The sequence below is a fragment of the Gadus chalcogrammus genome, chromosome 16 (assembly GCF_026213295.1).
Source record: "Gadus chalcogrammus isolate NIFS_2021 chromosome 16, NIFS_Gcha_1.0, whole genome shotgun sequence".
NCBI lineage: Eukaryota > Metazoa > Chordata > Actinopteri > Gadiformes > Gadidae > Gadus > Gadus chalcogrammus.
The window spans coordinates 32,899,172-32,916,388 of NC_079427.1; the positions used below are offsets into that span (position 1 = coordinate 32,899,172).

At 43.4% G+C, this 17,217-nt stretch overlaps 1 protein-coding gene across 1 annotated transcript in view; it reads left to right on the plus strand.

The window, feature by feature from the left end:
• The window catches only part of LOC130405717 (leucine-rich repeat and fibronectin type III domain-containing protein 1-like protein), a 102,656-nt gene extending 85,705 nt beyond the window's left edge, over positions 1-16,951 (plus strand). The window contains exons 9-10 of the mRNA XM_056610883.1: positions 13,906-14,582; positions 16,866-16,951. Coding sequence (XP_056466858.1) covers positions 13,906-14,582; positions 16,866-16,951 — 763 coding nt within the window. The remainder of the gene's footprint in view (positions 1-13,905; positions 14,583-16,865) is intronic.
• Positions 16,952-17,217: the final 266 nt, after the last annotated feature.

Here is a 17,217-nt window from a genome sequence, read left to right on the forward strand (position 1 = left end):
CGTCAGATCCGAGATCCGAGTCGGTTCGCAGAGAATACTCGAACGCAGCATTAGTATCCCTAGGAACACAGACATTTGGAATAACCCATCAATTAAAATCCAGAATGATGAGCTCTGGAGTACTTGGAGTACAAGGGGAATTAAACAATTGTCAGATCTAATTACAGACAATAGTGTTCAATCATTCACAGAACTTCAGAATAAATTCAAACTGTCAAACCAAGAATCGTTTAGATATTTACAGTTACAAAACTGGATAACCGATAAAACTACGATTTACGATCACAGTTCGTAAATCACAGATTTACGAACTGCGAATCTTCTTACTTCTTACCAAACAGGTAATCTCTTCTACTTCCTATTAGACAAGCCTACAATGCGTTTAGGCTTGTCCTCCACAAGCCTAAACACATTGTAGGCTACTACAATAGGAAGTAGAAGAGAAAACCTGTTTAGCAAGTGGATTTCAGGGGTGTTTTGTTGCAAAGTCATTGTCAGGTCACTGCACTTCAAGGCACATCTAATAGAGGAATTTGTGTTGGAGCAGAAAGAGGCAGACAGATCTTTTAGAATATTGTGAATGTAAAGAATATAGAAAAGGATGTCCTTGCACTGGTTTAGCACTTGGGCACATTAGTTAATAGAGTAAGTTGTATACAATAACTTGGCATTATCATGGATGAAGCTGATCATATTACACCTTGAAGGAGCAAGTGATGATCATTTGCCATTGAGCAGAAGGCAAGTGGAGCTAAACATGCATTCCACCGGCACACTCCCTGGTGAAATGGAGAGGTAGCACTGGGCCATAGGGGACAGTGCTGGGAAGGTATGGCTATGAGTTCGCCAAAAGTCCAATGCTCCTTAGTCTCTTGTTTTCATTACCAGAAAAGCATCTATCTCTTGGTCAAGAAGAGCACTTGAAGAATGAGCTTCGGCATCTTCTTGTGCCTCTGCTAATAATTCTAGTCGCAGGCGCTTCGCACTACCTCCCACATCTCCATCGTAGTCACCCTTCCCACCAGAAGGGCAACCATAACCACCATCAGTAGTCATCTCATCTCCTACCCCAAACACTGTTGAACTGAATCTGAAAGATGAAATATATGCATCAGGCAAATGGCTGTTCAAATCAAAAATAAGAAAAGGTAAGTGGTGAGCAAGTACACTGAAATATCAATGTCACCTGGAGGAGTTCAGATTCTCATGGAGATTCTGCAGCAGTGCTCTGCTTTCATCCTTCGTCATTGTGATGTCTCCGACAGCTGGATCAAACACTGCGGCGGCTCTAACCAGATTTGAGCACAGATTCTCTTGATACGAGCCCTGATTAGTGGTATGGCACTCAGATTTGGACTGACTTCACTTATAATGAGAGTGAATTTTTCAAAGTCTTCCAAAAATTTTACTAGGTTACCAAGTAGCCTGATTTCATCAGGTAGGAGGCATAACAAGGCCTTTCCTATCCTCTTCAGGATTTCAGTGACTTCTGTCTCCAAACTGAGTAGGCTTCTGATCATGTTGAAGACACTGTTCCAATGTGTTGGCACTGTGGTCATTAGGGTTTTGTGTGTCTGTGGTTTTGATTTCTTAGTTCCCAGCTGCCAATCCTCATCCTCGTCATTCATCTCATCAATTGGATCATTGGAATCTGCATCAATTTCATCCTGCTTGTTTTGAATCTTGGCATATACTTCTGCCTCTTTCTGCTCCAACACAAATCCCTCTATTAGATGTGCCTTGAAGTGCAGTGCGCTTACGATGTCTTTGCATTGGGAAATTAAGGCTTGTGCTTCAGGGATTTTGGTAAGAGTGTCTGTTATGAGTATGTTGTGTAAACAGTGTGCAACGCATGTTACTCTCTCATGGCCCAGTAACCAGGACAACTTAATCATATTCGCTGCTCCATCTGTTGTGTCAAAGAGCAAAACATTTTTATCTTTGGGAAGGAATTCTTCAAGTTATTCCCTTACAAACACGGTTAGGTTTTCTGATGTGAGACTTTCTACAGGTTTGATACAAAGTGTAAAAAGAAGTTTGAATCTACAGTGCAGATTCTCACACCAACATTTGGATATCTTGACCTTGGACTTTATGCCCATGTAGACATCAGCCAGGGCTGTTGTGGCAAGGGTTCTGCTGGTTGGCAAATTAGGATGAATATTTTTTTTGGAAACCTTCCTTTTTTATCAATTCAAATTGAAGCAGGTCTTGACACAGCCACAACAAGAGATCACAATTGACATCAAACTGGGAAGTAGCTGGGCGTCCTTTAGGAACAGTTTGTATCCAGTTTGTAAGTTTACTTGATTGTTCTTTGAGAAATACTGTACTCTCCTTGTGTGCAGCTTTTGCCTGACCAAGGAAGTTTCCACTTGATGTGTTTTCGCCTAAGCTGTATACTTTTGATAACATCCCATGTTCTTTGGTCATTTCTGCTTCAAAGCAGAGTTTGCAGTAGAGTTTGTCATCAATGCGATTGTTGTTCACATACAGATCGCCCATATATGTCCAAAAATGTGAACGAAGGCTACGAGCAGCATCAACACTGTGAGGTCTCCATGTCACACCAGAATCCTTCAGAAGATATGTCCGTGGTGTGCTAATATATTTGTTAACTCTGCGTCCTAAAAGAGTACAAAAATATCCATGAAACACTAGCCCTGACACAATGACAAAATGGCATTCAAGAAGAACGGTTGCGCAAAACACCTTCGGTGAAATTTTTTCTTTGTTGTAAAGACTACTAGCCTACGTGAGTTTTGGTTCGCTAAGCAATGGGCATATCGCTGCTAGTCGAGCTCAGTCTAAAAATAGACAAACAGAAAAAAAGTTGGTTTGGATTATAGCCTGAGCCAGGATAATCTTAACTAGCAAATCAGTTTATGTATATAAATTTATATTATTTTGGACAACTGCGCATTTCAATTCAATGTACACTGAAGCATGCGTCGTGAACGTGAACTAGCAATGCAGCAATCTCTGGAAATGGTGGAATGTTAGCGTTTAATGCTGTAAATCCCACTGTTCTACAATCTTGGGTTCATATCATACATTTTTGGTTCAGGTGTTGGTGCAACCAGGCCCTAACTAAAGTCAGAGTAGGCCTACGTAGGAATTTGGAAAATGTGTGCGTAGTGAGATCAAAAGTACCTGCTTTGCTTCTCTCCGCCATTTCACCTCCACGCCCGAAATTGTATTGCTTCTTCTGTGCATCTGTGACCTCTATCGGAAAACGTGCAATTTTCCTTCCTTTGTATCGAGTCCTTCCTGTGTATCGTAGCACCGGAAGGACTGTGCTGAATCCAGTGGGAAAATATATCTTGTTTGTTGTTTATTTTTCGTGTGTATGTCTCTATGTGATATAATTATTACTTGATGCAAATAATTCTAGCTGGCTCAGCCAAAGTTTATCAGATGGCAGCTTATTTTGGCTTATACAATTATTGGCTAGCGGCAGCTGAAATTCGAAATGGCGCAAATGGCGGCGCCTGGCGGCTTCGAGATCTAGGTGAGAGGGATAAATTGGGTAAAGACAGAGGTGGGGATTGGAGGAGGGAGGATGGTGGCAGGGATAAAAGAGGACCTAATTTCCTTTACGTTCTGGGTAAAGTAGGTAACAAAGTCATCAGCAGTGAGGCAGGAAGGAGGTGGAGGGAAGAGAACATGGAAAACAGTTTCCTGGGGTTTGAGGCGGAGGAGTTGATTAAGGTCCTGTAGAAGGCAGATTTGTCTGTTGACACAGTGGAGGTGAAATCAGAGAGAAGGAAAAGACAGTGAGATAGATCATTAGGACAGTCTGATCTCTTCCATTTCCTCTCAGCTGCCCGCAACTCTGCTCTATAAGTCCGCAGAGATTCGGACAGCCAATGAGGAGGGGGTGAGGATCGCGCAGGTCTGGAGTGGAAGGGACAGAGGGAGTCCAAAGAGGAGGAGAGGGAGGATAGCAGAGTATCGGAGGTTTTCTCGGTTGTTTAAATAGTTGAGAGAATCGTTCGACAGAAGGTAGTGAAGACAGAACAGTTGAGGCAAACGTAGAGGGAGAGAGAGATTTGAGGTTATGGCGGGTGGTGACAATGTGGGGACTAGAGAGGATGGGGGGAGAGGACTTCAAGGGGAGAGAAAAAGCAACAAAGTGATGTTCAGACACGGGGAGGGGGGTAACAGAGAGAGCATAGGTGCCACAGGACATTGTGAATATCAGGTCAAGTTGGTTCCCGGCCCTGTGTGTGGGAGGAGAAGGGGATAGTGTTAAGTCAAAGGTGGCGAAAAAGTAATTATTAAGTAATAATTAATTCAGGTGATTGCAACTTCCCTGGCAGGATGTTGAAGTTGCCAAGGATAACGAGTGGTGTGCCATTTTCCTGGAAAGCAGCTGAGAAAGGGCATCCCTCTCGTCGTAGAAGTCACGAAGGGGACCTCGAGGATGGTAGATCACCACAATGAAGAGCTTGATAGGAAGGGTGACAGTGACAGCGTGGAGTTCAAATGCAGATTTGGCCAAGTGTTCTAGAGGAAGGACCTGGTAGGACCACTTTGGCGAGATAAGGAGTCCGGTCCCTCCTCCTCGCCATGATGGTCTTAGGGTGTGAAAGAATGAGTAGATGTTGGAGAGGGCAGAAGGAGTAGCAGAATTCGCTGGAGTGATCCAAGTCTCTGTCAGGGCCAGGAAGTGGAGGGTCATTAGGGACGCGTAGGCCGAAATGGAGTCAGCCTCCTTGACCGCTGATTGGCAGTTCCAGAGTCCTCCCATCACTTCAAGGTCAGTGTAGGCAAGGGTCGGTGGATGGCACAGATTGGATGGGTTGCTGCCCCGAGCAGAGGATTTATGGTGCCGTCGTCTATGAGTGGAAATCCTGACGATGAGTGAAGTACGACACATAGCTACAATAGGGTGGCTTCCCTGGTCTTCCTCGTGGGACTCCCACAGAGAGACTCCCTTAGTCTTTGTTTCACGGGTCCTGACGCTACAGCTGACGCTAATTTTATTAAGCTCAGAATTCATGCTTCATCCATGTTTTTTTATTTATTTATTTATCATATCTTCATTGTATAGTTAAGCACTGTGAGGGACCGGCGTGGTCGCCCCATGTATCTGGGATACGGGCAACTGGGTATCGCGAGTGTGGGCAAAAATGAGGGCAATGGACTGACGACTAAGAAAAGTGAAGTTTTAATCTCTCCAAACATTCACAAAAATAGAGCAACGTTCAAAATGAAAAGGAAATGACTGCATCAGTCAGCAAACCAAACTAAGATAACATAAAATAGCATACCATAACATACGTTTCTCGTACTGGCCTCACTCGAAGCCAGCACCACCTTCAGCCTCAAACACCAAATGAAAAGGCCCTTAAATAGGGAAATGGTAATTGGACCAATCACGGCCATATGGGCCAGACCATTAGCTGGGGGAACATTTACCTAAAGCTAACAATCCTATACTGCCCCCTACCGGGACGGAAGACTAACTTCCACCAGCCCAATCTAATGCACACACACACACACCAGGGATGGAAATTAACACCCGCCACACGCCATTTGCGGGGTGGATTTGTATGGTGGCGGGTGAATCCGGGATAATATCGGTAACAGGGCTCTCAAGTCTCACGCGTTCGGCGTGAGACACACGCAATTCAACCCATGCACACGCTCACACGCCACACGGTAGGGTAACCAGACGTCCTCTTTTGCCCGGACATGCCCTCTTTTTGACACACTTTTAAAAAATGTGTGTCGGAATTTCAAAATCGTCTGGGATTTTATTAAAGCCTCATATATGTTCACATTGAATTTGAGTTGCGTTTCTCTGGGTCGTTCACAAACTAGTTAGGCTACGCCCTCCCCTACTCAGTTCTGTTCGCTTCGCATTGGTGGAAGTGAGTAGGGGGAGTGGTTAAGTAGAGCCTTCAGATTGGACGGTTTGACCTACTCAGTTACCGTCGTGTTTTGTATTTATTATTTTACCATTATTGTTTTATAGGGACAAACATTAACAAATTTCTCCTAAAGGGGATTGATAAAGTTCTATCTATTGAACTGAAAGAAACACTTGGTCATACTTTACACACTTTACCACAGCATTGGCCTACTGAATGTCACAGATATATTTTCAGCATTGGACTGAATGCCACACATATTTTTTTCTGAATATTAGTGTTAAGGGCATATAATGCTTACTATCATACGTTAGTTACCATGTCTGTGTGGACACATTTGTATGCAGTCACATGTAAATACAAAAAAACAAATGTTCCTATTGACTTATGATGGTGTAGCCGTGCATGTTGTTTTATTATTAATATGTCAATTCGTTTTTTAATGAAAATACTTTGTATAGATGAATTATCCCCAAACCTGTCATCGTAACACCAACTGATGTGTATGAAAAACACTTTTCTTATCTATTGTTACTATTATATTGTTTAAAATGTACGCATATATTAAAAAATATATAGCGTATAAAAAGTGGCTGGTAAAAAAGATGAGTGGCTGGTAGATTTTTAAATCTACCTGCCACAGTGGCTGGTGGGCAAAAAAGTTAATTTCCATCTCTGACACACACACACACACACACACAATATAATAATAATAGTAATAATAATAATAATAAAAGCTCCAATGCGAGACAGTGAGAAGGGGGAGGATTTCACCTTCTCAAAAGCACCTTGTATTGCAAATTTGCACGAAAGGCGCTGTATGAATAAAGTTTGATCGATCTCACGATGTACCTTACAGAGGCAGAAGATGGGGGGGAAGGAGAGCTGGTAGTGTAAACGGGGCCGTTCCTGGTTCAATCAAGTGTGACGATGTTCATAGCAATGCACTTGAAGCCTAATGGCTCTGTGTGTGAACCAGAGTGTGTGAATGTTGTGAGGACATGCCAGGAAGGCACTGTGCTGCCAGACATGGATCTATACCAAAACATAGGTCCGTAAGTGTTGCATTTCTAGTTCTAAAAATAAGTTATGTCTGAAAGAAATGTGTTTAGAATCAATATTGTGGCGAGCAGTGCAGGAAGGACGAGACGGGAGCCCAGGTTTAAACGGTGACGCAACTCTCGTGCCTCGATACACCGCACGACCCCGAGAGCTGCCTTTATTTAAACACACACAACACACAGCGCACCGCACACCCAACCAACGGACATGCAAGTCTCGGTAACGGTGGCGGCAACACTACACACAATAAACACACAAACAATAAAGACCCCAAACCCGTTAACCCCACTTAACCTAATAACAGAAACTTATCCAAAGTTATCCAAAGGCAATAAAACCCCTTTTCCCCAAACCACATGAATACCCAGACTCCCCGGGGGGCAGGAGTCTCCACAAAATGAAACATTTCAGAAAGAAGACACTTAATAATAGTGGGAATACAAAAATGATGCAAGGTTGTTTTTCCCCTGAGTTTCAATGAGGGTGATAATGATTTGATTCATTATGAATACATTCTTAGATGCAAGTTGATACATGGTCAAGGCTAATGATGAGAACCTCTGTTCTCCGGGAGTTTGGTTGAAGGATAAACGATGAAACCATGGTGTCTTGCAGGGATTAGAAAAGACTTAGCAGAACAAACAGCTGGAGGATCCTCTGTGGATTTATAGTAATTGTATCAAGTAGATACAACAGACGCTGGGCTTGAAGTGAGGAAAATAGATGGGACCAAAGAATGGCCCATGAGGGACTCACAAACAAAAGTTGGGTTAATTAATTATGTTAGGAATAATAAACCCAGTAGTACCCAGTATCTAGGGGCACTGGAGTTGTGTTTGTCAAGAATTTAGGAATTTAAAACATTGAAATTCCTTAATATATGACTGGAACAAATACCCTTACATTTACATTAAGGCAATTCAGCAGACGCTTTTATCTAAAGTGACTGGGCGGTGAGGCTGTTGTCAATGAGGGCAGTAGTTAGGATGAAAGGTATGAAAGGATAATGACACAAAACAGCAGGACGTGAATGAATAAGGAGTTTTTTTTACCTCACATGTTTGCACAAATTTCCCTACGATTCCCTCAATATTTCTGAAATGTATGAAAACACAATGACAATTACCGTCTGATAAGGTTGGCCCTAGTAGATCCTTGGATACTCTGAAATGGGTGTAAGTGTGTGTGTATCCTGCGCCCATGATTATTTATCAACAATTTATGGCATGGGCGGACACAAACTTAACAGGTGTCAATGTAGTCAATAATACGTTATTCTCTAATGTTATTGCTATAAAGCTATTTCAATCATTAAATGAATGTGTAATCAGGTGATACCAACACACAAACTAAGTATAATCTTTGTTGATCCTCAACTCTTTTTATCTGGTAACATAAGATAGCTTAAACATCTTGTTAGGTGAGTGCTGCATGCAGCGCTCAACTATTGTTCTTCATATTTTTTATTCTTTCTTTTATTCTTATTCTCTACAAACTTTGGGACCTATCTTCTTCTATCTCCATTTACATTTTAAAATATTCGGACTAGCTTGGAATCGCGCGCTTCATTTCCGATTTTTTAAATATTTTATACTTTCTAAGATATTCTACTTTTAAAATATTATATTTTTTTAACATAGGAGTCAATGGGAGGACGCAGAGCCGTCCTCAGGTCGTCAGACATAACTAAATCAATTTCCAACCGTTTATCTTGGTTCAAACCATTTAACAAATCTACACACACACTCAATAATATCTAAACGGAATTTCGATGTCATTTAAACTTTCTTCAGAATCACAGTTTTAGTTCCAAACCGTCATATTCTACAGTTGGTCCCATTGAAGCCATCTGCCCATTCTGACACTTAAATTACTTAAGAGGTCGTAAGTAACTCGGTCAAATTTCAACCGTTTGCCTTCGTTCAAACCATTTAACAAATCTACTCACTTGTATCTTCAATAATAACGGAATTCTTTTTTTCAGAAACACAGTTTTAGTTTCATATTGGCTTCGTTTTCAGTTGGTTTCATTGATTTACGTTGACACTGGAGCGTCATGTCGTTCAGCAGTGTTGCCAGATTGGGCGGTTTTTCCTGCCAGTTTGGGCTACTTTTGGACAACGTTCAGGCAGTGTTGCCAGATTGAGCATTTTTTCCCACTCTATTGAGCTACTTTTAATCGCGCAACAGCTCGCAATTCTCTTAAACATACACACATGCACGCGCGCGCGCGCACACACACACACACACACACACACACACACACACACACACACACACACACACACACACACACACACACACACACACACACACACACACACACACACACATTTCTGCATTTTTAGCCATGCTTTGCGCTTTTCATTCAGCGGTGACTTTATTTGTTTCCAACCATTTACTTTTTCTTAAATGGTGTACATGATTACATTGTTTACTTCATTCAGACTTTTGAACTTTTGTTCAAATCCCTTTACTTGATTTAAGCCAATTAACGTTTCTTCATGCCTCAATCTATGTGGCTTTATTAAAAAATATATTTTCAACCTCACTTAGTACTTGTTGCTCTAAGTTTTTCATGATGATGGACATATTTCTTTGTGGTCGGCTTGCTGTGTTTGCTGCTGAATGAAAGCATCAATACCTAATGACTTCATGAACATGTGTTCACTCATTAGAAAGGGACTGAGGACCAACATACGCCGTGAGGAAGGACTCCTGCAGAGCACAACAAAACAAACCTTTTTCTGGGATAAACAATACCATGTGGGTTTGACCAATCCTTGAAAATACATTTATTCTGATTTTGATTACATGTGAATGTGAAACATACACTTCAAATTGTCTCTGAATTCAGGAATTCTGTGTGTGCTCAAATGGAAATGGGGAGAGAGAGAGAGAGAGAGAGAGAGAGAGAGAGAGAGAGAGAGAGAGAGAGAGAGAGAGAGAGAGAGAGAGAGAGAGAGCTTTGTAACTATTTGCTATATTCTTGGATGAGTCCTGAGAGGTTTTGTTCACCTTGGGATCTTCAAAGAGAAGAGGAAATGAAGGAACGAGAGGAGAATGTCTTAAGGTGCGGCCACACCAGACGCGTATCTCGCGTAATTTTTACGCGAGATACGCGCGTAAAATGTTGCTTGACCATTTTGTGTCAAAAATGGTCGCATACGCGCCATACGCGCCATACGCGCCTACGTCACTTGCCTAGATGAGTCCATGTCCATGCAAGTGAACGGAGCGTTCCCTCTTCGTCATAACTATCAAACCAAACATCCTTCACATTCACCGAGCGAACATTACGAAAGTAAAATGCACATTTCTCGCTAAAAATGTTTCCATAAACGCATTTAATGGCGTAACTATGTTACTATTTCCACCCAGAATAAAGAAAGTTGTCGGCCGTGGCTGCGAGTCCGAGGTAGGAAACCTAAACGGCTCCGTGTTTGGGTGATAGAGTTTAGATCGGGTTAGATTAAATAATCTCGGATATAAATAACAATAATCGGGTTAAATAACTTCACATGGTGTGTCTGGTGTGTTTCCAGAATTCGTAGTGTTGATCAGCAGATATATAGTCCGCCAAGACGTTGAGGTTGCTTAACCAGAGACTCTGTCCATGCAAGTGAACGGAGCGTTCCCTCTTCGTCATAACTATCAAACCAAACATCCTTCACATTCACCGAGCGAACATTATGAAAGTAAAATGCACATTTCTCGCTAAAAATGTTTCCATAAAAGCATTTAATGGCGTAACTATGTTACTATTTCCACCCAGAATAAAGAAAGTTGTCGGCCGTGGCTGCGCTGGAGTCCGAGGTAGGAAACCCAAACGCCGCCGTGTTTGGGTGATAGAGTTTAGATCGGGTTAGATTAAATAATCTCGGATATAAATAACAATAATAATAACAGTAATTATGAAACTATCTATGCCAGTCATACATAATGATTGATTGAATAGAGGAGACCTGGGACAGTTGCAACACTTTTTGCTATAATGGCTCTTTTGCTTAGCAACCATTTGAATTTAAGGGATGATATTTGAATAAAATAAACTTACATCTGTCAGCTATTCATCAATAAAATTTAAGGATGATTACCTTAAGTACATTATTCACAGTTGGCCTTTGAATGTAAGATGCCAACAGCAACTGTCCCCGTAAAGACACCCATGATAAAAACTGATATGCTCGGATATAAATAACAATAATCGGGTTAAATAACTTCACATGGTGTGTCTGGTGTGTTTCCAGCATTCGTAGTGTTGATCAGCAGATATATAGTCCGCCAAGACGTTGAGGTTGCTTAGTAACCAGAGACTCTGTCCATGCAAGTGGACGGAGCGTTCCCTCTTCGTCTTAACTATCAAACCAAACATCCTTCACATTCACCGAGCGAACATTATGAAAGTAAAATGCACATTTCTCGCTAGAAATGTTTCCATAAAAGCATTTAATGGCGTAACTATGTTACTATTTCCACACAGAATAAAGAAAGATGTCGGCCGTATGCTTCTGTCCAAGCTCACTACTCTCTGCCAGTGACGTCGGGTCAAGCTCAACGTTGATTGGGCAACGCGGCTAATCGTCATGCGTATGAGCGTAAAAAGTTCAATTTTTTGAACTCTTGAAATGTACGCGATATACGCGCTTTACGCGCGTAAATATACGCGCCTCATACGCGCGTTACGCGCGTAAAATGTTGCTTTTACGCGTGAAACGCGTAATACGGGCGTAAACCAATGGTTTACGAAAAAATGCCGATTTTATACGCGAAGTACGCGAGATACGCGTCTGGTGTGGCCGCACCTTTAGGCAGTGGCGATTTTGGTTTTGAAACTCTGGTGGGGCCCATGCAGCAATCCAGAAATACCACATATTACTACCATCACAACAAAAACAGTAGCAAGTGACAGAGGGGACCAAAATTGCAGCTGAATAATGGCATCACTCAAACGCGAATCTGACGACATATATTAGGCTATTATAGCAATAGCACCACCAAATGGCAGCGTTCAAGATCTCACAATATCAAAACTCAAGAAAACAACAACGTGGCAACAATAAAAACACAACGGCGCACACCCTTTACACAGCAATCAATATACAAAGCCACCACTCACAATATACCAAAAAAAGAAGAAGTATGGTTTAAGTTGTATTAAGTTTGCAGGCCACCAATGAATCTAGCCTGATAGAGTGGTTGCCTATTCAGACCTGGATAATCCTGGGTGAAAATTTAAGTAAGTTTGGGCTAAGATGGTAATTACCTGTGCTTTAAGGACAGTGCTGTCTGGTCTCCTTTGTGTGGCTGAGGTGAAACACAAGCATTTTTTTCCGCTTGAACCACTCCTGGTTGAACGATCTATTCTTGTCCTTTCCCTCTTGAATAATGATTAAATCCGTCGGGCGATGTGGTCCCAAACGTTTTATCTCCAACTTCTGGTCAAGTGCTAAATCTCACATGAGACAGATACTCAACACGATTCATCATTTAATGAATGAAACGTCCATTTGTTGTTATTTACTGTAACTGTAACAGTAACTACGTTAGCTAGCTAGCAAGATCTGATCGGCTCCCGCCGTAAACCCCGCCCTTTCTACAAATCAGCCAATGAGAAGAGCTTTGGGGCACTAAACTTCTGGCCCCACCGCCGAAACAGAAGCGGGCGCTGCGCACGCGCTTGCTCGCGCAACAGCACCAGTTTTCTACACTGCAGCAGACAGGGCCATCTCGGCTGGGCCCCACCGAGCGGAACAGACGAGACGGAGCAACGAACTATTTCACACACAACTACTACACTACAACAATTGCGTTCATCAAATTAAAACTGCGGACATGTAATTAATTATTAACAATTAATGTATTATTAACTTATGCTCAATGACATTTTTGAAAAAAAAAAGAAAGGTATAATCGTGCCCTGCACGGCAGCGTTCTCTAATGCAAAGACGCCACTGGTCTTAGGGTGAGAATACAGAGAGCATAAAGACGGTTCTAGGTGCGAGGAGTCATCGTCTGGGCTGTGAGACAGTTTGTCATATCACAGGTTTATGAATTCTCCCTCTTTGGGGAAATAAGTGTGATGACTCGTAAGCCACAGGCACCGCTGCACACCATTATGCAATTACTGCAGACCCAATCACCGCGACTGTAATGCAATCACACACAAGTGAAAACAAGGCGGCGACACGATGGCCTGTTAATGTTAATCATTGATTTTGAGAAACACATTGTTAGTTCTTCTCTAGCTCCTTTTTGTAAGGTGTATTTTCATCAGGTACGGTGTCCTACTAAGTAGAGCCATGCCTTCCGTTATTTACTGTGTATACCATTGTAGGGCTGATATTCATTCCTTCACATAGGTTATTATGCTATCAACAGAAGATGGATTTGTAATTCACAGAAAATTATGCTACAGTTGTCAATACCAGTAGCTGTTTTACAGCTGTATCGAGATGGCTTCTGCTTCGGGAATCATAGAGTTGTTTGCTCTAGTGATTTTTTTTTGCAGGCGCAGATGCCACCCCATGGGATTATCTCTGTACTGCCATTTCTTATGTCAATATCCAATCTCTAAAACAAAGATTTACATTCCTTGCTCGGGTTGCAATGATCTCCTACGCCATGGCGTGTGTGTCAAACATAGTTTGTTACGTTTGAGAGAACTGTAATTCCACTATATTAACCGGACAGTCTGTTTCCCCAGTCAAGGGGGCGGCATGTGGCTCAGGAGGTACAGCGGGTTGACTGGTAACCTGAAGGTTGCTAGTTTGATCCTCAGTTCCTCCTAGCTGAGTTTTGAGGTGTCCCTGAGTGAGACGCCTCACCCTGACTGCTTCTGACGAGTTGGCTGTGGCCCTGCGTGGTTTACTCCACCGTCGGTATTGGAATGAATGGTTGTAAGTCGCTTTGGATAAAAGTGTCAGCAAAGTGCCCTGATGTAAATGTCTCCTCTCACTCCCAGGATGATCCCGTCCAGCAGCAACGACTTCCTGGTGCGTGACCTGGCGGCCGGCCGGTCCTACGACCTGTGCGTGCTTTCGGTGTTTGACGACGCCGTGACCTCGCTGACTGCCACACGTCCGCTGGGCTGCCTGTCCTTCACCACGGAGACTGAGTTCAGCCAGTGCCAGGCCCTGCACAGCCACTTCCTGGGCGGGACTATGATCATCATCATCGGCGGGATCATCGTGGCGTCCGTGCTGGTGTTCATCATCATCCTCATGATCCGCTACAAGGTCTACAGCAACCAGGGCGGCGGCAGCGGTGGCGGGGAGGGCAAGGCGGCCATGTCCCCATCGTCGGGCGCCGGCCCGAGGCCGCAGAGCAATGGTCAAGGAGGAGGGGGAGGGGCGGGGCTAGGGATGGCCATGCCCCGCTCGGCCTCTAAAGTGACTGACAGGCAGGAGGAGCCCCACTCCAGGGTCACATCACCCGGCCACACGCTGAGAGACACCATGGCGCTGGTGGAGGAGGGCAGCGGCAGCCACACAGGGGCCGCCATGAAGAGGACTGACTGTCTGGCCAATGAGGAGCTGCTGTCGCCCACCAACTCCCGCCTCTCCTCCAGGGTTGCCATAGAGATGAAAAGCAGGGTGCCATCTGTCACCAAAGAACTCACTTCTCCCAACGAACTGACAGGTAGCGAGAGAGAGAGTGTGTGTGTGTGTTTGTGTGAGTGTGAGAAACAATGAAAGCGAAAGAACGAGAGCGAGTGAGCGAGTGAGACATGATGAGGGAGAAAGGGAGTGAGCGAGAGAGAGAGAGAGACAGTGAGAGACACAGAATCAGATTTGAGAGTTCAGCCTTGAAAGGAACCTTTCCATTAGAGAGAGAGATGCAGAGCAGTAAATTATGTTGAGGACTTGCAGAGAACAGAAAGCGGGCAAAACAAAAATAAATCACTCGTCAGAGAGGGAATAAGCAAGTGGGAGGGAGTGCAACAGAGGAGGAGAAGACGAGGGTTGAACTGTGAGGAATTGAAGAAGTGGGAAAGACAAAAAAGGTGCCACTGCAAGCGAGATTCCGACATTTTAGTTAGTGAGTGAGTGTGACACAGAGAGAGAGAGAAAGAGAGAGAGCACATGCATCTGTTGCATGGGTTGCTAGGGTCTAGTTTTAAATATCGACACTTGTTCTGTATCAGCGTTAAGCGCCTCAAGGGAACGGTTCCAAACGCCATCAAAGAGAGCTTTAAAAAATCAAGTCTCTCATCCCCTTGACAACAGCATCATGCATGTCTTTAAGCCTCCCTCAAATGTTTAAAACGTCATCCATACCACCCACTTATTAATATCCACGCGATCCTCAATACTGCGAGAGCAGGTGTTTTGGATTCCTGTTTAAAGCGAGCGAGCATGTTTTATTTTACGACCACATAATTAATTCTACCATGTAAACATCCCCCAACAAACACAAAACACCCACCATTCCGGCAGAAATACACTTGAACGTTAAAAAAAAGGGGACTTCTTAATGTGCCTCCCTTGGGTGGAATCCCTTACCCCCACTCATCACAAGCTGGTTCAGGGCATACATCGTCAGCACGGGTAACCCAATGGGAATCAAACCCCTCGCCATCGCAACTTTAATGTCATGCTCTACCAGTTGGGCAGGACGGACTCCATTTCTTCTGTACAACTGCACGTTACGTGTTATGAAGGACAGGAGTCAGAGGAGGAACCACACGTTTAAAGGAGGACCAGAGTTGTGCCACACCTGGTATAAAGTGCTCCAGTTTTCCGGCGTATCGGGGGCCACCATTACTCTCTTTGTAGAACCAAGATACGAGGCTTCTGTAATATAGTGCCACATCGAGCAGCGAGAGTGACATCGGAGAGGTGGGAGCAAGACAGGTGTGAGAGCGAGCAAGGTCGCCCAGTCCTGCATCCCACCACGCCGTGAGGAGAGGGATATTTGGGTTCCTAGGGACACGTAAACTTTGGCTGCCCTTTGCAACTGCCTGTTTTCTTTTAGGTTCTGACACATAGCTGGAGGCTTCAAAGTGAAGGGAAAGCAGAGTAGTGTAGGAATGCTATGTAAGCTGCAGGGCTCAGGGCTCAGAACGCAGAATCCATTATCAGCTAAAAAGATTTGAGACGCTATTCCTATTTTTTTTTCAGAAACGTTTCCGAGATATAACGGTAAAACAGATTTTGGTTTCTTCGTTGGTCATATTGAGGTTTCCATGAGGTGGTTACAGAGCTGACAGATACTTTGTTTTATTGTCTGGATATATTTGAAGGCCATGGTAAGGAACAGGCCAGAAGTGGGTTTAAATATATATACATTTACATTTACATTACAAATGTAAATGTAAAATATAGATATGTAGATATGGCTTTGTGAAGATATATAGACAATGCCAAGCCTTGTCGCTTTCTATTTGTTCAATATGCTATTCTTATATCCATTGAACTTTCTAGGACAATATTCCACCTGAATCCTCAGTGATACATCTTCTAATGTAATCCCGTCCCTGTAGCCCGCCTAACGTAGACTTCAAGTCCACAGCTTTCAGAAGAATTATTCTTATACATTTAGAATAACTTTGAAAAGGCATTATTTGGGTTACATTTCAGCTCGGAGAGGACCAACTTAGGTAGGTGAATGTAGCCAACTGATTTGCTCACATTATGAAGAGAGGGTCCAGGCATCCTTTCAATTTATTGCAAGGTTCAACGTTGAATTCAGCAGGTACATCAAATTGAGACAAGAACATACCTGATCAAATATACATAATAAGATACCAGTATTCTGTGATGCAATTTACACATACCAAAACCACTGCTGTAGTCTGCTATATTTCTAGGTGAGGAAATCTAAACTGTAACATACTGATTATTCGTAAAAAAGAATATGCAGTATCAGTTTTTTGTGGTTAGACCTCTCCAGTGCTAAGCATGGTCAATCACTCTTCCCCAGTCACACAGGCCCACTCAGAGGACCTGGGCCGGGTCAGCAGCCCCGGGATAGCTGGGCAGACCATTTTACATGAGGGGCTGAAATAGCTGACTGGTAATTCTTTATCTGGGGATGGGGTGGGGTGAGGTGGGGGGGCTGTGTCATTCAATTGGCCTACGTAAATGAAGTTAAATTAGATGACATTGAGGCTCACGCTTATAACGAACAGCAGTAGCCAAATATGGAATGGCGGCTTAGCCAGTAAGTGCTGGAGCAATTTGAACTTTCATCACCTCCACTGGAGTTTACGAGTGGGCTTGACACGGCACGCGTTGACATTGCTAGCCTGCGCACGCCTGCAACAAAGAGCATT